Source organism: Ahaetulla prasina, chromosome 10 (genome assembly GCF_028640845.1).
Source record: "Ahaetulla prasina isolate Xishuangbanna chromosome 10, ASM2864084v1, whole genome shotgun sequence".
Lineage (NCBI taxonomy): Eukaryota > Metazoa > Chordata > Lepidosauria > Squamata > Colubridae > Ahaetulla > Ahaetulla prasina.
Window position 1 is genome coordinate 27,986,291 of NC_080548.1, and position 22,639 is coordinate 28,008,929.

General features: G+C 43.9%; 1 protein-coding gene across 5 annotated transcripts; it reads right to left on the reverse strand.

The window, feature by feature from the left end:
• Positions 1–571: 571 nt before the first annotated feature.
• ZNF575 (zinc finger protein 575) lies at positions 572–13,920 on the reverse strand. 5 transcript variants are annotated; one of them, XM_058195023.1, is made up of 4 exons: positions 13,828–13,886; positions 4,900–5,260; positions 4,621–4,734; positions 572–3,845 (listed from the first exon to the last, which is right to left on the reverse strand). In XM_058195023.1, the coding sequence occupies exons 3-4, from the start codon at positions 4,700–4,702 to the stop codon at positions 3,148–3,150; spliced, it is 780 nt and encodes a 259-aa protein (XP_058051006.1). In that variant the 5' UTR covers positions 4,703–4,734; positions 4,900–5,260; positions 13,828–13,886; the 3' UTR covers positions 572–3,147. The 5 variants fall into 5 exon arrangements, with proteins under 5 accessions (XP_058051006.1, XP_058051007.1, XP_058051005.1 ...); XM_058195024.1 differs by having other exon boundaries at positions 4,900–4,995; positions 13,828–13,867; XM_058195022.1 differs by lacking the exon at positions 4,900–5,260 and having other exon boundaries at positions 13,828–13,920.
• Between the last annotated feature and the right edge of the window lie 8,719 nt (positions 13,921–22,639).

The window sequence follows — 22,639 nt, forward strand, 5'->3', positions numbered from 1 at the left end:
CTTTGCCATCCGAGATGCAGAAATGGGGCTTTTGGGAATACAGGCAGTCCTTGATTTACAACCAGTTGCTTAGGGACCATTCAAAGTTATGACAGACGCACCCAAAGGAACTTAAGACCCAGTTCTGAAGCTCCAATGGCCACCTTCCCCTCCCCCCAGGGTCACAAGGCCTCTTCGTTGGATGTTTGACAATTGACCCTCATTTATGACCATTTGTAGCATCTCATGATCACATGACCACATTTTACTCCCCCTCCCCCCCCTTTTTTTGGTCAAAAACAGCTCATAGCGAACAATGGATTCATTTTATAACGGCTACAAAAAAGATAACGGCTCTGGTTACGTGATGACCTTGGTTTTATGATCATCACAACTTAATGAATAGGCAGGGTCCCTTCTAGTCATTAATTTGAGGACTACCAGTACACAGATTTCTTTCTAGCTCAGGGATCTCCAACCTTGGCAACTTTTAAGCCTGGCGGACTTCAACTCCCCAGAATTCCCCAGCCAGCAAAGCTGAATTCTGGGAGTTGAAGTCCACCAGGCTTAAAAGTTGCCAAGGTTGGAGACCCCCTGTTCTAGCTCACATGCTGGACCTTCCCTCTGTGACCGACTTACCTTAAAACCCGCAACCTTTTTCTCACACGCACCAAGCATACTGTTGTGTTTCGCTCGCTTCCCCCGCAGCCGGGTTATCTTCTGCCGAACTCTGAGGAATGTCCTGGCATGCCTCCAGGCCCCAGCCCTGGCACCATGCCCAGACAGGCCGAGCAAGACGAAGGGCCTGACGTGCCTTCAGCCCCCAGTCCTGGCACCATGCCCAGGCAAACGGAGCAACTAGACCCCTCCCCCTCCCCCACAGCATGTGAGCCTGAGGAATGTGAATTGCCAACAGCTGGAGGCTGGAGGGACCCACGCTTCCGGAGAGTGGAGAGGCGACGTCAGCAAAAGGAAGGGAGGGGCAGGCCTGGATAAGTGCTGAGTCATGGAGCCACACCCCATGGCCTATATAAAGGATCTGCTTTCTGGCATTCTTTGAGTCAGGCAAAGTCTAAATTGAATTGCTGAAGTCACATCCTGGTCTCCTGCCTGCCCTGAGAACTCTGACAGAACTTTGGCAAAGCTGCAGAGGCTTTGCAGCCACGCTTGATACGGACTTCCCCGACCCGGCCATCAGAGGAGGAGTGGGACACGACACATACCTTAATTTCAAAAAGGCGTTTTGCTTTTATATTTTATTTTATTTCAAGAAAAATAAGACAAAAACTCCAGCATCTAATGGAGCTTTCCTTTTTGTTTGACTACAGCTACAAACAGACTAGGAACCAATCACACATAACCTTCCACCTGCCTTTCACCCAAATCTGAATTATAGGGAAGTCCGTGCGTGCTAGTTTGTGGGGAAGTGGAAAGATGCACTGCAGGTAGCCCTTGACTTACAACAGCCCATTTTGTGACCGTTCAAAGTTACAACAGCACTGGAAAAACGTGACACACGCCCGTTTTCACACTGAACGAGAAGTTCCAGCATCCCACGTGATCAGAATTCAAACGCTGGGCAGCTGACTCATATTTATGACGGTGGCAGAGTCCCCCGGGCTCATGTGATTTATCTTCTGACCCAGCAGTCAATGGGGGAAGCCAGATTCACTTAACAACCGTGTTGCTAACTTAACAACTGCAGTGATTCGCTTAACAGCGATTGGCAAGAAAGGTTGTAAAATGGAGCAAAACTCACTTAACAAACGTCTTGCTTAGCAACTGAACCTTTGGGCTCAGTTGTGTTCGTAAGCCGAGGGCTACTTATATTAGGTTTTACCAGCTATCAAGAAAAAAAAACACGTGTGTATTAATTGTGGATCATAGTGAAAAGCGGACTTGGGTCTAGAAGAGCATGGGAGAGAAACGGGTGGAGAGAAAAATCCGAGTGGGAATTTAATATTCAATAATGAGGGGCAAAATGGAAACTTTCGGTGTGGTACGAGTAAACCAAACACATAGGAGTTAAGAAGGAAGCAGGCTATAAAATTGTGTGTACTACATGGTGAAAATAAAATTATGCAGCCCCTTTTAGCTCGAGAAATTCATGTGTAAAATCTGCTTTCTATGCGTGCTACCGACGCACTTCCTTCAGCCTTCATAGACTACCCAAGCGAATCCTGAAGTGGCCTGAGGCATTTTTTGATGCAACGTGTCAACGACAAACCTGGAGGGTGGCGTGAATTTGCCAAATGATTTTTCTTTTTCCCTGTTTCTACAACCCTTTGGAAACATAAATGTTGCCCACTCTTTCCTGGAATTTGTGTCTTAAGCGATCCCACTGGTGGATTTCACCAATTGCCACGTTGTCAGACTCCGCTTTTGTTTTGTAAAAAAAAATAATAATCAAGAGATTTCTTCTTAAAAGCAGACCCAACTCCTGTCCAATGCGATGTGCTAGTTCATGCATATTAAACACCTCCGATTTCCACGGCCAAAGGTTGACTGGTCAAGGCAGCTGCAACGTAGCCCCTGTATAATGCACAGTGAAGATAGAAGTTTATAGACCCTTGGATTACAGGTATGCAGAGTTCCACATTCCGACACAAGCATGCACCAGTTGAGCGTAAAACAAAACTATACACGGCCACAGACACAGCTTTCTCCTATTGTGCAAAGCACACAACAGATTCTGCTCTGCTGACAAGTGAGGTTTGGTACAGGCATTCACTTCTCTAAATAAGATTAGTGTAGGAATCTCAACGGTGTTTTTTTTTTTGTTTGTTTCATTGGCATGGAACAATCCTGGACTATGGAATGACCAGGATTGTGTTTGGGGAGAACTGGAAGGTTAAAACTGAAGCAAAACAAATCGTGAAGGTGCAGAAGTCTGCATAACTTAAACGAGGTGGTAGAGTAGGCCATTGGTCACTGCAGAAACAAGGTTACCGGAACAGTTTTCAGCATTTGGTCTCTTGAGGGGGAGCCGGTCCTCTGGCGTTTTCGCCATTGAAGCCAAGAACAGAGAAGTTATGGGTTGCTGGAGGTTACAGTGCAACCCTGAGCTCCACCATAACTTTCCATTATTTACAACGATCCCTACAGCAACCAAGTTTTCAAATTATCCGAGTTTCTCCCTGCGCCCTCACAGAGCCCAGCGGTTTCAGCTTAGGGCCTGTCGCCACTGCTGTGGCTTTTGTCCTGGGCTAAGTTGTCGTCCGCTTCTCCATCCTCGTGCACCCGTTGGTGAAGGGTGAGATTGCGCAGCTGCCGGAAACTCTTGCTGCAGCGCATGCATGGGTAAGGCCTCCCCGCTGCGGTGGCCGCGTGGATCTGTTGGTGAGCAGCCAGTTTGGAAGGGTAGCAAAAACTCTTCCCGCAACGGCTGCAGGGGTACGGCCGCTGCCCCGTATGCGTGCGGCGGTGGGCGGCCAGCTTGGAAGGGTAGCAGAAGCTCTTGGGACAATCGGCACATTTATACGGGCGCTCCGGCGTGTGAATCCACTGGTGGGCGGCCAGCTTGGAGCGATGTCCGAAACGCTTGGGGCACAGAGAGCAGGGGAAGGGGCGCTCCCCAGTGTGGGTACGTCGGTGGGCAGCCAACTTGGATGGATAACTAAAACTCTTGGGACAGTCGGGGCATTTATAGGGGCGCTCGGCGCAATGAGTCCATTGGTGGGTGGCCAGTTTGGAGCGGTACACGAAGCGCTTGCCACAGTCTTTGCATTGATAGGGACGATCGGAAGGCAGGACAGCGGGAGGCCGCCGCCGCCGGGAACGAGGTGGCTTGGGAGACTCCGTGGCGGGTGGGGAAGACAGAGCCGAGGGCGAAGGTGATTTGGCGTTCTCCTTCAAGGCTTGAGAATCTGGAAGGAAGGGAGAAAAAAATAAAATAAGAAATAGATAGAAAGGGCCTCTGTGGCTCAGACTGGTAAGACAGTCTGTTATTAAACACAGCTGCCTGCAATTACTGCAGGTTCTAGTCCCACCAGGCCCAAGGTTGACTCAGCCTTCCATCCTTTATAAGGTAGGTAAAATGAGGACCCAGATTGTTGTGGGGGGGCGCAATAAGTTGACTTTGTATATAAATATACAAATAGGATGAAGACTATTGCTCGACATAGTGTAAGCCGCCCTGAGTCTTCGGAGAAGGGCGGGATATAAGTGCAAAAAAAAAAAAAAAGAAGATAGAGGATTCCTTCCCAAACACTCCCTTCCAGCCAGTGGTGAAATTCAAATGTTTTTACTACCGGTTCTGTGGGTGTGGTGGGCATGGCAGGGGAAGGATATTGCAAAATCTCCATTCCCACCCCACTCCAAGGGAAGGATATTGCAAAATCCCCATTCCCACCCCACTCCAGGGGAAGGATACTGCAAAATCCTCATTTCCACCCCACTCTGGGGCCAGCCAGAGGTGGTATTTCTTGGTTCTCCGAACTACTCAAAATTTCCGCTACCGGTTTTCCAGAACCTGCTGGATTTCACCCCTAGTGCACACCCTGGAGTGGGTGGGATCTTAATTAGGACTTATATTGGGTGCACATGTAAAAAAAATCAAGCTAGGACTTACTTTTGGAATAGGTTGTATTTTTGGGGAAACACTGTAAAACGACCCACCTCCCTCGCCCAGCCCTTCCTTACCTGTGACACTGCTACTCAGCGGGTTACTCCCCACTCCGTTCTTGCTATTGCTCATGCAGGGCTCTTCCCCCCTTTCCAGCATGAGGACAAGGGTTGGTCGGGTGAGAATATAACCTGCAGGCATGGGAGTTGGGGAGTGGATGGGGAGAGAATAAAGTGGGGAAGGGGAGTTGGAGAGGATTCGGGTTAAGTTTTAAACAAGCTTTGTGCATCCTTTCAGAAAAGAAATATACCCTCAACAAAACAGGGCTTGTTTTTACCAATCCTGCTTCTGCTTACCAGAGAACGATCCGTGCCTGAAAAATTATCTTGCCGACTACTAGAAATCCAGCAGAGAGAGACGGGTCTTCATTTAGCGACTGCCTCTTTTAGTGTCTGTTTGCAAGTTTCATCACGGGTGAAAAAGTAACTTTGGGACCAGTCTTCCTATTTACCCCCAACCCACCCACCCGCCTGCTCAGGTCTGTACAGGTAGTCCTTGACTTATAACGGGCTGCTTAGCGGCCGTTCCAAGTTACGACGGAGCCTGAAAATGGGACTTGTGACATGGATTTGAAGATCTGACATCTGCCCGCTCATCCATTCCCTGCGGTCATGTGACCACATTTTGGGCACTTGACAAAATGGCCTTCATTTATGGCTGTTTGTGGCATTTGCATCACATAGAATAGAATAGAATAGAATTTTATTGGCCAAGTGTGATTGGACACACAAGGAATTTGTCTTGGTGCATATGCTCTCAGTGTACATAAAAGAAAAGATATGTTCATCAAGGTACAACATTTACAACACAATTGATGATCAATATATCAATATAAATCATAAGGATTGCCAGCAACAACTTATAGTCATACAGTCATAAGTGGAAAGAGATTGGTGATGGGAACTATGAAACGATTAATAGTAGTGCAGATTCAGTAAATAGTCTGACAGTGTTGAGGGAATTATTTGTTTAGCAGAGTGATGGCCTTCGGGAAAAAACACATAACTCAGTCTTACGATGTTTTTGTTAGAAACTGGTGTTTACTTCTAGTTTCCGGCCAAAATGTTATCACCCAAACAACGGGTTTGCTTAATGACTGCCAGATTTGCTAAATGGCCACTGCAAAAAATGCTTGTAAAATCAGGCATTATTCACTTTATGACTGCTGTGACTTTCAATTGAAATGGTGGGCTCAATTACAGTCACAAGTTGAGGATTACCTGCAGAGCAAAACTTAAGCATAGTTGTAGTTTTACTTAGCGACTATTTTGCTAAGAGCCAAATTGCTGGTTCCCAGTTGTGGTCACTAAAGAAGAACCATGCTGGAGAATAAAGCTCTGGAGAATAAAATACCCTTTAAATACTTTGGGTCCCTTGTATTTAATAGACGGAAGTTGATTTTTAAATTTAATTTTGCTTATTGTATAAATATTTTCAGGTTTCCAATTTAGGCTACACAGTCCAAGGCAGGGGTCTCCAACCTTGGTCCCTTTAAGACTTGTGGACTTCAATTCCCAGAGTCCCTCAGCCAGCAAAGCCAGCAAAGTCAAGTCTTAAAGGGACCAAGGTTGGAGACCCCTGGTCCAAGGGACTCACAGGAGTCTTCTCCAGCACCAGAGTTCAAAGTATTCAATTCTTTGTCTCTCAGCCTTCTTTAAGGTAGATGTGGATAATATGACCTCTCTAATAAACTGGAACTTTGAGGAACTTCTAGCCTTGGATTTTCCCTTTCGTTGGGTATGTTACTTGGGAAAAGAATTAAATGCCATAGGTTTTAAAGCAAGTATAGCGGACAAATGTCTCTTTAAACGAGAGAAAGATGGTTTGTTTTCATTTTTATTCTTGTTTACAGACGATATTGCCATTATAACTAAAACTGAAGAGGAAGCAAGAGAACTTGTTGAACTTGCTGATATTTAGCTTAGATTTGGTATGGAGTAGTTTTTTTTGGGGGGGGTATATAGATTAGACCTCCATTATCCAGCAGCATTTCAATAGCTTGGTTCCCTTTAGGAGCTCTCCCTGTATCTCACAAGGCCCTGGGATCCAATTACGGCGTGGTTCTGCTATTGCTCAACTTGGCGTAAGTGTGGAGTTGCTATGGCAACATGCTCAGAACACAGTCCAGAGAAGAGAAACTAGTATATTGACGGAGAAATGAGATGTGCTACCAAGAGTTCAGCTGCTCTGAGCAAAGTGGGAGGAGGGAGGGGGGTGGTGGTCAACAAGAAAAATGGGGGGGGGTTTGAACAACCAGAGATGAAAGATTCTCTGGAACTGGAGGGACCCCCATTTTTCCAAGTCAAAATTAGGAGCATTGGAAAATGCGTACTTGGGAAATGTGGGTGCATTTCTACCCCGGCGTCCACATACAGAAAGCCACGGAATGTGGACTACAACCCCCAAAAGGCCTTCCTGGTGGCCAAGCTGGTGGAGACCAAAGGATGCTGAAACCCAAAACATCTGGAAGCCTGCTCTTGGAACTAGATTGTTTGAGGTGTCTGGAGAAAACTGCAGATAATAAGAATTGCTGTTTCTAGAACTAGTCTAGAACTGCGAGGAAGGCTTTTAAAGATGCCAAATATCAAACTGAGAGTAGTTCATGGCATATCTTCGATTCCACAGAAGTTTACTGAAGTAAGTAACTTCTGAATCTCTCTATTACTGTCTCCACATAACATTGTCTCTGTGCACAATACACTGATCCATAAGCTAAGGGCCTTAATATGTATAACTTACTAAGGCAGCGTTTCTCAACCTTGGCAACTTGAAGACAGCAGAATAGTGGAATGGAATGGAATGGAATGGAATAGAATAGAATAGAATAGAATAGAATAGAATAGAATAGAATAGAAAATATGGAATGGAATGGAATAGAATACAATAAAGAAAATATGGAGTGGAATAGAGGAGAGGAGAGAATATAGAATGTAGAATGGAATGGAATGGAATGGAATACAATAGAATAGAATAGAGAAAATATGGAATGGAATGGAATAGAATAGAATAGAATAGAATAGAATAGAAAAAAAATGTGGAATGGAATAGAGGAGAGGAGAAAATATAGAATGTGGAATGGAATGGAATGAAATGGAATGAAATGTCACTCAATCAGAATAGAGCTGGATGGGACCTTGGAAATCTAGTCCAACCCCCTGCTCAGGCAGGAAACCCAATACCAATGATGGCGAACCTTTTCAGCACCAAGTGCCCAAACTGGAATGCGCATGCGTGTGTATGTGCATGCGCTGGAAACCTGAAGACTGGGTTTTTTGGCCATTTTCAGGCTGTTTTTGGCAGTTTTGGGGGCCGTTCTCCAGCGCACTGGTGCCCGCGAGGACCAGCTGGCTGGTGAGACAGAAACCAAGAGCAGCAGGCAACAGTGCACCTGTCGGGTGAGAGGGATCTGTGTGCCACCTCTGGCACGCTTGCCATAGGTTCGCCATCATGACCCTATACCATTTCACTGGGTGGACTTCAATTCCCAGAATCGGAAAGTCACATACACTCCTGTCGGGGGCATTGCAGGAGTCGAAGTCCACCTGTCTTCAAACTGTCAAAGTTGAGAAACACTCAGTTTAGCATTCATGCGGATTTTAATACAGCGTCCAATGGAGCTACTAGGTAGGTCTTTAAATTTGGGCACTTGGCAACTGGCATGTACTTTAAACAGTTACAGAATCCTAGGATTATATGAATTCCATTTGCAACCTTCCTAACTGGCTCCCAACGAATAGTCAACGAGGGGAGTTAAATTGGCTTAACAGAGCTCATGATTCCCTTAATAATTGCAGCAACTTGCTTAACAACTGTGGCCAAAAAAAAAAAAAAAACAGGTGGCAAAATTGGGCATGTCTCGCTTAACAAATTCCTTGCTTAGCACTGGAAATTCTGTTCCCAGTTGTGGTCATAAATTGAGGACCACGTGTCCTGTATAACAGGGGTCTCCAACCCTGGCAACTTTAAGCCTGTCGGACTTCCATTCCCAGAATTCCCTAGCCAACAAAACTCTCCTGTCAGACTTCAACTCCCACAATTCTGGGAGTTGGAAGTCCGCCAGGCTTAAATTTGCCAAGGTTGGAGACCCCTGTTATATAACACTCAAGGCAGCCCATTATAGCCAATGAGAAGCGATTGGAATTGTTGACTCACATCTAAGAAGTCAGTCTGCCCCCTTCAAATGCTGTTTGTTGGGAATCCAGCATGCACTATTAGAATTTATTTCTCAGCAAATCTGCCAGGAATTGGGATAGCATGGTGAAGGTTGGCGGGGCTGAATTCAGAAAAAGGGTGTCTGTAAATAGGGGTGATCAGAGATACTGCAACCCAGCTCATGCGAGCATTAACACACACACCCCTTAGCCTGCCTGGAAGGGTTCTGTATTCAAATTCTGATGCATTCTGATCAGCGGCTGCTGTCGCAAACCCCGATGGTGCAAAAACAACACCCCAAGTTATTGTATGCCGAGCAGCTTTGGCTAACGAGACAAGAGGCATCTACGTTGAACAAATAACATAATAAAATAAAAGCGGTGCTTTGGGGTGTGATGACATCACTGGGACGTCATCGTCTGTTTCCAATTGTAGTTTCTCCACCCAGCATCATTTTGCACCTAAAAAAGGCTTCCACCCCATGAAATCAAGGCCCTATAAAACAACAGCCTGCACGCATGCCCCCAACCAGGTCTACGCAACTGTGAATCATAGACTAACAAAGTTGGCAGGGACCTCGGGGAGGTCATCTAGTCCAACTCCCTGCACGAGCAGGAGACCCCCACAGACGTGTGTTAACACACGGGTGACATTCTCACCAAGGAGGAAGGAAGCCTGGTTTAGTTTAAAACCCTGGGTTTGTCCGCTGAGCCTCTTCCTTCCCAACCCTCCCTTTGCCAAAACCCAATAAAACAAGACGATTTCACTTCCCAGGGTTGCTGGTGTATTGTAATGAACAACGCCGGGTGGGGAATGGAGTGGGGGGGGGGGGAAGAAGAGATCCCCTCTGGATCTGTCAGGCTGACCCTTCCCCCACCTCTCCAACAGGCCTTTCCCCCACCCGCCCACCCCCAAATCAACTATTTGATCTGTCAATCTGACCCTTCCCCCTCCTATTTGATCTGTCAGGCTGACCCTTCCCTCCTCCAACAGGCCGCTATTCTCGCCCACCCACCCCTGCATCAATACGGCTGGAAATTGCCTGCCCGCGGTGATCAAATTGCCCCCCAACCCAAAGCAGATTTTGCTGCAATGCACCCGAGTTGTTTTTTTTTAAAAAAAGGAGAGAAGCTGGCTTGCCTTGCTTGCTTGCTTGCAAGGGGGGTGGGAGAAGGACAGACCTCCCCCTCCCCTCTCCTCCTCCGTTTTTTTGCCGGCCAAGGCCCCCCACCCCACCCCACGCAAAGCCCAGCTGGATAGAGAGAGAGGGATGCTTCCCACCATCATCCCCTCCCTTCCCCAGCATCGCCTGCAACGGGCATCCTCCTCCCTGCATCTCTCTCGCCCGAGCATCCTTCCTGCCTTTCCAAAAACTCACCCGGCCGGGAATCTTTGCCGGCTTCAGGCTGCCTCTGCGGTCTTCCCTTCATGAGCCGATCGCGTCGGGTCATGCTGTCCCCGCGGGGAGCCGGACGCAGCGCCCCACCGCATCCCTTCCAGAGCCGGAGCCCGGAGAAGGCGAGGCGTAAAAGCCCGGCAAGCCGCGGGGAGGCTCCCGCCGCCGCCGCGCTCGGCCAATCGGCACCTTCCCGTTATTTTCTCTCTCTCGGCCGAGAGAGGCAGGCAGGCAGTGCGATGAGGTAGCCGGTGACGGAAGCAGCCTTTTTTCCCCCAAGGCTGCGTTCACACAACCTGCCTGAACCCGGGTCAGCCGCTTCTGCGCGTCTGGGGGAAGGTGCTGCTCTCTCCTTGGGTTTGAAAGAAAGAAAGAAAGAGGTTAGTCCAATATATATATATTTATATTGGACTAACCTCTTTCTTTCTTTCTTTCTTTCTTTCTTTCTTTCTTTCTTTCTTTCTTTCTTTCTTTCTTTCTTTCTTTCTTTCTAGTCCAATATATATATTGGACTAACTTCTTTCTTTCTTTCTTTCTTTCTTTCTTTCTTTCTTTCTTTCTTTCTTTCTTTCTTTCTTTCTTTCTTTCTAGTCCAATATATATATTGGACTAACCTCTTTCTTGTGTGTGTGTGTTTTTTAAAAAGGAGAAGCTGGCTTGCCTTGCTTGCTTGCTTGCAAGGGGTGGGAGAAGGACAGACCTCCCCTCCTCTCCTCCTCCGTTTTTGCCGGCCAAGGCCCCCACCCACCCCGCAAAGCCCAGCTGGATAGAGAGAGGGATGCTTCCCACCATCATCCCCTCCCTTCCCCAGCATCGCCTGCAACGGGCATCCTCCTCCCTGCATCTCTCTCGCCCGAGCATCCTTCCTGCCTTTCCAAAAACTCACCCGGCCGGGAATCTTTGCCGGCTTCAGGCTGCCTCTGCGGTCTTCCCTTCATGAGCCGATCGCGTCGGGTCATGCTGTCCCCGCGGGGAGCCGGCCGCAGCGCCCCACCGCATCCCTTCCAGAGCCGGAGCCCGGAGAAGGCGAGGCGTAAAAGCCCGGCAAGCCGCGGGGAGGCTCCCGCCGCCGCCGCGCTCGGCCAATAGGCACCTTCCCGTTATTTTCTCTCTCTCCGCCGAGAGAGGCAGGCAGGCAGGCAGGCAGGCAGGCGGTGCGATGAGGTAGCCGGTGACGGAGGCAGCCTTTTTTCCCCCAAGGCTGCGTTCACACAACCTGCCTGAACCCGGGTCAGCCGCTTCTGCGCGTCTGGGGGAAGGTGCTGCTCTCTCCTTGGGTTTGAAAGAAAGAAAGAAAGAAAGAAAGAGGTTAGTCCAATATATATATATATATATTGGACTCTTTCTTTCTTTCTTTCTTTCTTTCTTTCTTTCTTTCTAGTCCAATATATATATTGGACTAACCTCTTTCTTTCTTTCTTTCTTTCTTTCTTTCTTTCTTTCTTTCTTTCTTTCTTTCTTTCTTTCTTTCTTTCTTTCTTTCTTTCTAGTCCAATATATATATTGGACTAACCTCTTTCTTGTGTGTGTGTGTTTTTTTTAAATATAAATAACTATATTTATATTAGCATTTCATATATTTATATTAATATTTACATTCAATACAGCTGGTCCTCGATTTACAGTTAGGGACCGGCCGTTGGAAGTTGCAACAGCACTGAAAAAAAAGCGACTTGTGGCCCTTTTTCAAATTGATGACCGTTGCAGCATGACCCCGTCCGTGGTCATGGGATATATATTTTAAATTTTGGCCTATTTAAATAAGTTTCTTAATTAGTTTTTATTGTGTATGATTTTCTGTATTTTTATCTGGCTGTAAACCGCCCTGAGTCCTTCGGGAGATAGGGCGGTATAAAAATTTGATTAAATATATATATATATATATATATATTGCTCCCAGAAGCACGAAGCTGAAGCCTGAAGATGACGAATGAGACTTTGTCGAAACGTCGCCAAGACACTTCCAATTTTACACGGGAGAAAACCCGAACAACCAAAGACGTGGTCCCCTTTTGCGACCTTCTCACCAGCAAAGTCAAGGGTAGGGGGGGGGAAAGCCAGATTCACTTAAGGACCAATGTGACGACTAACGTTAAGAACTTCTGTGATTCGCTTAACAACTGTGGCAAGAAAGGTCATCAAACGGGGCGAAATTCACTTAGCAAATGTCTCACCTAGCAACCTATATTATGGGCTCAATTGTGGTCGTACGTCGAGGATTACCTGTATACCGAATGCTCCTTCCTACTCTTTTCCCTACACCAACCCTGCGAGGTGGGTTGGGCACAAAAAAAGAGGAAGGTTCCCTCAGCTACTTTTCATGCCTAAGGTGAAACTCACCAGTTTCGTGGTTTTTAGCCTGCTGTGCTGTTTGGTCAGCAAGAGATGGTCCAGAAACTAAATGAAGGTGTTGTGTGAACGCAGCCAGAAGCAGCAAGGTAACCCATCCCTGTATAAGTCTTACTCTTGGCCTCCCCCGTCAGTTGTGTGTACAGTCTGTGGAAGAGCTTATACATTCACTAAACCTAGGTTTGTTCAATTACAGCCAGGTAAAGATTATGCAACCTGCTAAACCTTGATTAGTTCAATTACAGATAAGTAAAGCTTATGCATCATGCTAAACCTGCATCCTGCTAAACCTGCATCCTGCTAAACCTAGGTTTGTTCAATTACAGCCAAGTAACTCTCCCAAACCATCATGTCAAAACCCCTGGTGGCTGGATCAACAAGCCACGTTATAACTTGTAATCACAGCCTCTTTTTCCCCAGTTCCCACTCCAGACGACTCTTAATTCCTATCTTAGTTTTCTCTTCCAAGAAAGCCAAAGCTGGCTAATTCTACTTTTCTTCCGCTCTCTATTTTTCATCCCCCCTCCCACCTCACTCTCAATGCAACCAAAATCCTTTGGATGATTGCAAAATTAGATCAAACATGCTTTTTTTTTACCAATCATGTATGTTTTTTGGGGTTCATGGCTTTCCCACTCGCTGGTTGGGAATACTGGGAGTTGTAGTCCCACATGCTAGGAAACCAGAAAGGGGAAGGGGAATGGGACACAATAGGATACTGGGGTTGCAAAATCAGAGGAGCATAATGTCATGAGGATTTTGCAATCCGTTTTTGTGATCACGCAGCCCTGGATTTTCTCCCGACCCCCTCCGCCTTTTAAGCAATCAGGATCACGCAACTCGGGCCCAGTTCAAAGAAGAAGAAGGAAAAAAAATCCCTTTCTGGGGATTTGCGCAAGAATCCAGAACCATTAAAAAAACAACACTCAAAAAACTAACCAAACTAGCTGGATTGCATTCACACCCAGCAGGCAAAATCTGCCCTCGAAAGTTTGCAGCCGGTTGCTAATGCAACCTCCGGGTTTGCTTATCCAGGTTGTGTGAATGCAGCTCCGGGAGGAAAAGGGAAGGGGAGTTTGCACCCGATCCTAACAAACACTTATAACCCAACCAAAGGTCGCCTGCAATTTGTCCACGTGAGCTTTACTTAAGCTAGCAAAGCAAGCGGAAGAAAGGGAGGGAGGGGAAGAAAAAAAAAACTCATTTCAAGTTATGTTTTTTTTTTTTTTTAAAATGCATGCCTGTTTTTAAAAAAAACCGAGGACGGAACGAAACGTTCCGCAAACCCGCCGAAGCCCCGCGAGCGAAACGAACGCATCGATTCTACCTGCAGGGGAATCAAGTGAGCCAAACCGCGCTGAGAAAATGTTCGCCTGGACACAACCACCTTCCGGGATGATCCCCCCCTCCGTCCCTTGGCCTTAATGGTTTCGCCCGAGGAAAGAGGGCAAAAGAAAAATGACGTCCAACGGCGGCCGGTGAGGGACAAACTTTAATCTCATTTGTTTTTGTTTTTTTTAAGACGCGCCTCCGGAACTTTTTTGGAAACTTGGCAGGGCGAGTTATATGAGTGTCCCGATCCCGGTTGTTTTTTTTTTCCACGGACCCCGAGTTTTAGTTCTAATCGGGCATTTGGAAAAAGCGAAGTTGCACCCTTTCAGCAATTTTAGTGAATAGTTTGCTAGTTAAAATGAGGATGAGGGTACTGGATTAATTTTTTTTTAAAAAAAAAATCATTGATGCCCACAGGGGATCCAAGAGCGTTTGATGAAGACTTTGTCACTTTTCCTTTCTAACAGATTAACAGAGTTGGAAGGGACCTTGTAGGTCATCTAGTCCAGGGGTCTCCAACCTTGGCAACTTTAAGCCTGGAGGACTTCAACTCCCAGAATTCAAAGCTGGCTGGGGAATTCTGGGAGTTGAAGTCCTCCAGGCTTAAAGTTGCCAAGGTTGGAGACCCCTGATCTAGTTCAACCCCTCCTTCTAAGCAGGAGACCCTTTGGAGCAGGGGTCACCAACCTTTCGGACCTCGGGGACCAATAAATTCATAATTTTAAATCCTGCGGACCACCAATACGAATTTTTTAAAAAGATAAATAGTATTTAGTATTAGTGCAAAATGCAAATAATTTTTCTACAGACCATCAAAATATTCTTGCGGACCATCAGTGGTTGGTGACCACTGCTTTGGAAGGATCTAGTAGCAAAATTTTTTCAATTTTTTACTGGTAAGCTTGGCTGGATTCTCTTTGGTCACGCTCATATAGGTTTCCTCTGCAAAACAGAGGGGTATTTTTTTTAAAAAAAGGAAAAAGTAACTTTTCACATTGTAAGAAAAGATAAAAAGTTACTCTTTTATAGAATGTATTAATTGCATAAAAGAAATTATAAAGGCTCTATTGCAAAGCCTCAGTAACAAGGCAAAGGAAAAGCCACAGGAAAAAGGTTAATTAGGATGTGTCAGCTTGACCAAAATGTTCAAGAAAATTCACCCACAAAGGGTGAGAGAAATAAGATGCATCCCGTTGTAAATTAGCAAAAGCAATTGCTGCAAAATACAGGAAATTGGAAATTGATAAATATTTTTTTTATTTTTTTATTTATTTTGTCACAACAGTATATATAAGCATAAGCATGAAAGTAACTATATAATATATAAGCATATATATATAAGCATAAGCATGCAATAACTATATTAATTGGATATAATGAAAGAAAACAATAGGACAGGAGCGGTAGGCATGTTTGTGCTCTTATGCACGCCCTTACGGACCTCTTAGGAATGGGGTGAGGTCAATAGTAGACAGTTTTGGTTAAAGCTTTGAGGATTTTGAGAAGAGACCACAGAGCCAGGTAGTGTGTTCCAAGCATTAACAACTCTGTTACAAAAGTCATATTTTCTGCAATCAAGATTGAAGCGGTTAACATTAAGTTTAAATCTATTGTGTGCTTGTGTGATTGAAGCTGAAGTAGTCTTTAACAGGAAGGACATTGCAATAGATGATTCTATGATTTAAACACAGGTCCTGTCGAAGGTGGCGGAGTTCTAAGTTTTCTAAACCCAAGATTTCAAGTCTGGTGGCATAAGGTATTTTGTTGTATTCAGAGGAGTGGAGAACTCTTCTTGTAAAATATTTCTGGACACGTTCAATTATATTGATGTCTGAAATGTGGTATGGGTTCCAGACATAACCAAAAGGAATCATGTTGGACACGTACGCAGGATAATAAACAGGCAGGAACTGAGGGGGAAGGAGCTATGTATATTGGGGGAAAGGTATAAAAGCATTGTTTGAAACTTTGAAAAGCGTGCTTCACGATCTCAATCCAACTTGGGAAGTGACGTGGAGGCCTGCATTTGCAAACGCATTCCAATAAATTCTCTTTGTACATCAGAGTTGTCTATTGAATTAGTATAATTTTTTTTTTAAATTTGCATTTATATCCCGCCCTTCTCCGAAGACTCAGGGCGGCTTACACTATGTTAAGCAATAGTCTTCATCCATTTTGTATATTATATACAAAGTCAACTTATTGCCCCCAACAATCTGGGTCCTCATTTTACCTACCTTATAAAGGATGGAAGGCTGAGTCAACCTTGGGCCTGGTGGGTGTTTTGGGGGGGTGTTTAAATCTCACAACAGTATCTCTCAAAACCCAACAAAATCTGATTGTGGGATTGCATCATGTACTCAATCTTTCCCCAATTTCCCTCTGTATGAATCACAGAAACGATGCAAATTATGCTTGGGTGCTTTTCTGAACATTTGCTGTAAAAAAGAATATTTTTTTTTGACATTTGGCTGACGTCACATTAAAATGGAGCAATTGTTGAAGTTAGGGACTCTTACATCACCTGTCTCATGACAGTGCAAAATATCAGTTGCACGTTGTACTTGCTACAGCACTCTGCCCACCTTAATGGGCTGCTTGCTCGCTGGAATTCTCTGAGAAAAAGACAAACTGTTGTAATAAAGACAAACTGTTGTAATACCACACAGTTGAAGTTGGCAGCTCTTTGTCCTACAGAAGAATGAGGTTTGTACAAAGAAGCTGCATGTATGTAGCAACTCAACAACTTGTAAAAGCCAACTTGGTCTGGTGGCGAAGGGACCATGCTAGAAAACCAGGAGATGGTGAGTTCTAGTTCCACCTTAGCTCGAAGAATCAGCTGGGTGACTTTGGGCCAAGCATCATCAGGAGACAATGGGCATGAAAACCAACTGTGTGGCTTTGGGCCAATCACTCCCAGGCAAGCCCATCTCACAGCATGGTTGTTGGGGAAAAACAGGAGGAGGAAGGAGTATTGTGTGTGTTTGCTACCTTGCTTATAAAGAAATAAAGGTGAAATTTAAAAAAAATTAAATAAAATTGTCCTTAGGTTTATTGGAGGGTAGTCATAATTAAGTGCTAATCGCTGCCATTTTGACATTTTTCTCACCAGGGGTGGGTTCTACTTATCTTTACTACTGGTTTGCATCGTGCCCGCACATGCGCAGAAGAGTTTTGATGACGTTTGGGTCAGTGGGCGGAGCCTTCCACAGGTTTAACTACTGGTTCTATAGAACCGGCCCGAACCGGGGGGCAACCCCTCACTGCTCCTCACCCACCCAAAGACAAGCCACAACCACATAATCAAAGCCCCAACTCTTAGAATAGAATAGAATAGAATAGAATTTTTACTGGCCAAGTGTGATTGGACACACAAGGAATTTGTCTTGGTGCATATGCTCTCAGTGTACATAAAAGAAAAGATACGTTCATCAAGGTACAACATTTACAACACAATTGATGGTCAATATATCAATATAAATCATAAGGATTGCCAGCAACAAGTTACAGTCATACAGTCATAAGTGGAAAGAGATTGGTGATGGGAACTATGAGAAGATTAATAGTAGTGCAGATTCAGTAAATAGTTTGACAGTGTTGATGGAATTATTTATTTAGCAGAGTGATGGCCTTCGGAAAAAAACTGTTCTTGTGTCTAGTTGTTCTAGTGTGCAGTGCTCTATAGCGTCGTTTTGAGGGTAGGAGTTGAAACAGTTTATATCCAGGATGTGAGGGATCTGTAAATATTTTCACGGCCCTCTTCTTGATTCGTGCAGTATACAGGTCCTCAATGGAAGGCAGGTTGATAGCAATTATTTTTTCTGCAGTTCTAATTATTCTCTGAAGTCTGTGTCTTTCTTGTTGGGTTGCAGAACCAAACCAGACAGTTATGGAGGTGCAAATGACAGACTCAATAATTCCTCTATAGAACTGAATCAGCAGCTCCTTGGGCAGTTTGAGCTTACTGAGTTGGCGCAGAAAGAACATTCTTTGTTGTCCTTTTTTAATGATGTTTTTGATGTTGGCTGTCCATTTTAGATCTTGTGATATGAATCTTTTTAATTCTCCAAGCACTAGAGGGCAGGTGAGGCAGCCCCCTACGGAGGTTTTGTTGGTTTTGTTTGGTGCTGTGTTACCATTGTACATTTTAGCTTTTGTATTTTTAGTTGCTAATTTTTACAACTTTTTTTAAAATTAATATTACGCACTTTTTAATAATAATATGCATTTACGTTGTACGGTCCCCCAGTGTCACACAGCCTGAGTTGAATGACCTTGTAACTCTTAAAATAAATAATAAATGTGTCAGCATGACAAGGTAGGACTTCAATTGTACAGTTGCAACAAGCATATTGACTTTTTCAATGTCGTTGCATTGCCCAGATGCCAAGACATGTTTATAGGTAACGCTGACTCCCCTGACTTAGCTAACATCGATATTGAAATGTGGGAAGCAGTGGGAATGAGCGGGAAGGCACAGTGGTAGCTGCTATGTTTTGATATTCAGAGAAATGCAAGAGTTGGTTGTACCTTAGAGCAATTACGATGATGAAAAGCCTGGAAACTAAAACATACGAAGAACAGTTGCAGGAACTGGATATGGCTAGTCTGGAGAAAAGAAGGACTAGGGGAGACATGATAGTAGTCTTCCAGTGTTTGAGGGGCTGTCACAAAGAAGTGGGGGGGTGTTAACTTCTTCTCCAAAGCACAAGAAGTCAGGACAAGAAGCAATGGATAGAAACTAATTAAGGAGAGAATTAAGGAGAAACTTCCTAACAATGAACGATTAACCAGTGGAATAGCTGGCCTTCAGAAATTATGGGTGTTTCATCACTGAAGGTTTTTTGAGGTTTTAAGAAAAGACTGGATACTCACCTGTCTGAAATGATATTGGGTCTCCTGCTTGATATTGCGGGTTGGACTGCAAGACCTTCAAGATCCCTTCCAACTCTACTCAGATTGACAGTTAAGCTCCCTTCTGCATATTCTTTGCATCAATTTATGTATCTTTCCTACTGAAAGATACCCGTCATCAAAAATCTCTAGAGAGAACAGAAAATTCCGTATTCTTATAGAATAATTGTCATCGTTCCTATCACCCATCTCCTCCCACTTATGACTGTATGACTGTAACTTTGTTGCTGGTATCCTTATGATTTCTTGATTGAATGTTTCCTAATATGATTTGATTGCTTATTTGTACCCCGCGATTATCATTAAGTGTTGTGCCTTATGATTCTTGACAAATGTATCTTTTCTTTTATGTACACTGAGAGCATATGCACCAAGACAAATTTCTTCTGTGTCCAATCACACTTGACCAATAAAGAATTCTATTCTATTCTATTCTATTCTATTCTATTCTATTCTATTCTATTCTATTCTATTCTATTCTATTCTATTCCCCATGACTTGAAGAAGTATAGCTAAAAAAATTAGACCATATAGAGCAGAATAGATTTCTAATTTTTTGTGCTTCGCCCTGCTTTTCAAACATACTTTGGAGCAAAAGCCATTGATAAAATAGTTTGAAGAGAGATGGAGCATATGGGTGAATAAATAACTTACGGTAATTCATGAACTCGTAAAAGTCACACCCATGTTTATTATCCAGGGTTTTACTCCAGCAACGTGAATTTTCAGGCTTCACGTGATTTCTGAGGTCAACAGAACAACACTTCTTATCACATATGCTATCTTGGGTTCATACAGTACACTCAATTCAATTCAGTTGACTAGTTTCTAATTCAGAATGTCATATGAGTCAACCAGTAGATTAAAGAGAATTTAAAGTGTGGGGCGGGGGAATCTGAAGACTTTATGCAATCGGGTACGTGTGAACTGATATGTTTATTCAAAGAAGGCAGTTTAAAAAAGAAGAAAATTGATAACTTTATTCAAAGAAGGCAGTTACGTGACTCTAGGCAAGAGTTCTATGGCAGTCGGTTTAAATCAAGGCCTGTCAGAATAATTTATGATGGCAACACTGACTTAAGAAAGTCACATGTTAACCCTTGCTCTTACAACTACAGGAGAGAAAAAAAAGATTTTCCAATTGCTAAGGAAAGATGGGACAATAATTACTGCTGAATTGCCCTTGATTTTAAGGAAAGGGCCTTGTTTTGTTTGCTTTCCACTGGCACATCTGAAGAAGCAACTTCATGGGGGTGAAAATTACTTTATTTATTTTATTTATTTTATTTGTCACAACATTGGCAGAAGCAGAAAAATCAAAGACAAAACGTAGACAATATAGTCGTGTGGAATATCTGAATTTTTTATTTATTTATTTATTTTATTTGTCACAACATTATATATAAGCATAAGCATGAAATAACTATACAGTATATAAGCATATATATAACCATAAATATGTAATAACTATATGAAATTGGATACTATCAAAGGGGACATTAGGACAGGAACGGTAGGCACGTTTGTGCTCTTATGCATGCCCCTTACAGACCTCTTAGGAATGGGGTGAGGTCAATAGTAGACAGTTTTTGGTTGAAGCTTTGGGGATTTTGGGAAGAGACTACAGAGTCAGGTAGTGTATTCCAAGCATTAACAACTCTGTTACTGATCAGAGTCATATTTTCTGCAATCAAGATTGGAGCGGTTCACATTAAGCTTAAATCTATTGTGTGCTCGTGTATTGTTGCAATTGAAGCTGAAGTAGTCTTCGACAGGAAGGACATTGTAATAGATGATTCTATGAGTTAAACTCAAGTCATGATAAACCATAAACCATAAATCATAAACCAGGGCGAACCAGGTCATTCTTGAGGCTGTTTTTCCTAACCAATAGCTGGAAAATGCTATTGGTTAAGGCTGGGTACAAACAAAAGTTAATGTGCAAAGGTTTTCTGTTGAGCCAGCCAACTGCCTTCCATCCATAGCAAATCCACTTCTGGCCTACAATTCATTTCTCGGAACTACAAAATATTTCCAAACAATATTAATGAAGCGTCTCTTTCTTCCCCCCGATAACAGACTTCAGCATGTTTGGTGAAGCGGATGGGAAAGACACTGGCGATGGCTGACTTGATTGTGTTATGCCATCGTGGAAGGAAAAAAAAAAGTTTTCTTGCAATCTCACCCCAGGCTGCTCAGAATCACAAAGTAATTCAGTGTTTCTCAAGTTTGGAAACTTTAAGAGGTTCTCAAAATTTTAAGAGGTTCTATGCTGGCCGGGGAATTCTGGGAGATGAAGTCTTAAAAATCCCTCAAATTAAGAAACCCTAAATTACTTTGCCAGAAGGTCACAAAAGGCAATCACATGACCTTGGGACACAGCCATGGTCATAAATACGAACCCTTTGCCACATATCTGAATTTTGATCACACGGTTTTGTGGGATGCTGCATAGGTCGTAAGTGTGACGTAAGCCACTTTTTTTCCGTGCCGTTGTAACTTGGAATGGTCCCTAAATAAACGTTTGTAAGGCAGGGACTGTCAGGCTCTTAAGAAAGACGGCATGATATAACAGGAGATGGATAAGTGAACAGAGGTGGTGGTGGTACTTAGTCTAAGTCCCAAATGTGCTTTTTAGAATAGAATAGAATAGAATAGAATAGAATAGAATAGAATAGAATAGAATAGAATAGAATAGAATAGAATAGAATAGAATAGAATAGAATTTTTATTGGCCAAGTGTGATTGGACACACAAGGAATTTGTCTTGGTGCATATGCTCTCAGTGTACATAAAAGAAGATACGTTCATCAAGGTACAACATTTACAACACAATTGATGGTCAATATATCAATATAAATCATAAGGATTGCCAGCAACAAGTTATAGTCATACAGTCATAAATGGAAAGAGATTGGTGATGGGAACTATGAGAAGATTAATAGTAGTGCAGATTCAGTAAATAGTTTGACAGTGTTGATGGAATTATTTGTTTAGCAGAGTGATGGCCTTCGGGAAAAAACTGTTCTTGTGTCTAGTTGTTCTGGTATGCAGTGCTCTATAGCGTCGTTTTGAGGGTAGGAGTTGAAACAGTTTATGTCCAGGATGTGAGGGGTCTGTAAATATTTTCACGGCCCTCTTCTTTTTCAGGAGGCAACTGGACTTTCTTGTTTTTTTTCCTTTGAAGACGTTTCGCTTCTCAGCCAAGAAGCTTCTTCAGCTCTGACAGGATGGTGGGGAAATGGCAGGATTTATATTCCTTGCAGACTGGCTGGGTCATTTGCATTCTTGTGCTTCAACCACCCTCTAAAAGGATGCAAATGACCCAGCTGCCTGAAAGAAATATAAATCCTGCCATTCCCCACCATCCTGTCAGAGCTGAAGAAGCTTCTTGGATGAGAAAGGAAACGTCTTCAAAAGTAAAAAAAAAAAAAAAGTCCAGTTGCCTCCTGCAAAAAAGCACCTTTGGGGACAACCGTGACCTGGATCCGGGGGTCTCCAACCTTGGTAACTTTAAGCCTGGAAGACTTCAACTCCCAGAATGCCCCAGCCAGCAAATTCTGGGAGTTGAAGTCCTCCAGGCTTAAAGTGGCCAAGGTTGGATGACTTGAGAACCTCTAAAGGTTCTGACCTGGATGACTTGAGAATCTCTACAGCAGGGGTCTCCAACCTTGGTAACTTTAAGACTTGTGGACTTCAACTCCCAGAATTCTTCGACAGCTTTGCTGGCTGAGGAATTCTGGGAATTGAAGTCCACAAGTCTTAAAGTTACCAAGGTTGGAGACTTCTGTCCTGGATGACTTGAGAACCTCTACAGCAGGGGTCTCCAACCTTGGCCCCGTAAGACTTGTGGACTTCAACTCCCAGAATTCCTCAGCCACCAAAGCTGTCTG

Coding starts and splice junctions, on each gene's coding strand:
- ZNF575 (XM_058195020.1), bottom strand. CDS start 10,206: ATGACCCGACGCGATCGGCTCATGAAGGGAAGACCGCAGAGGCAGCCT. Junction 4,735..10,133: donor CGGCAAAGATTCCCGGCCGG/GTGAGTTTTTGG, acceptor CCATGCCTGCAG/GTTATATTCTCACCCGACCA. Junction 3,846..4,620: donor GCTGAGTAGCAGTGTCACAG/GTAAGGAAGGGC, acceptor CCTTCCTTCCAG/ATTCTCAAGCCTTGAAGGAG.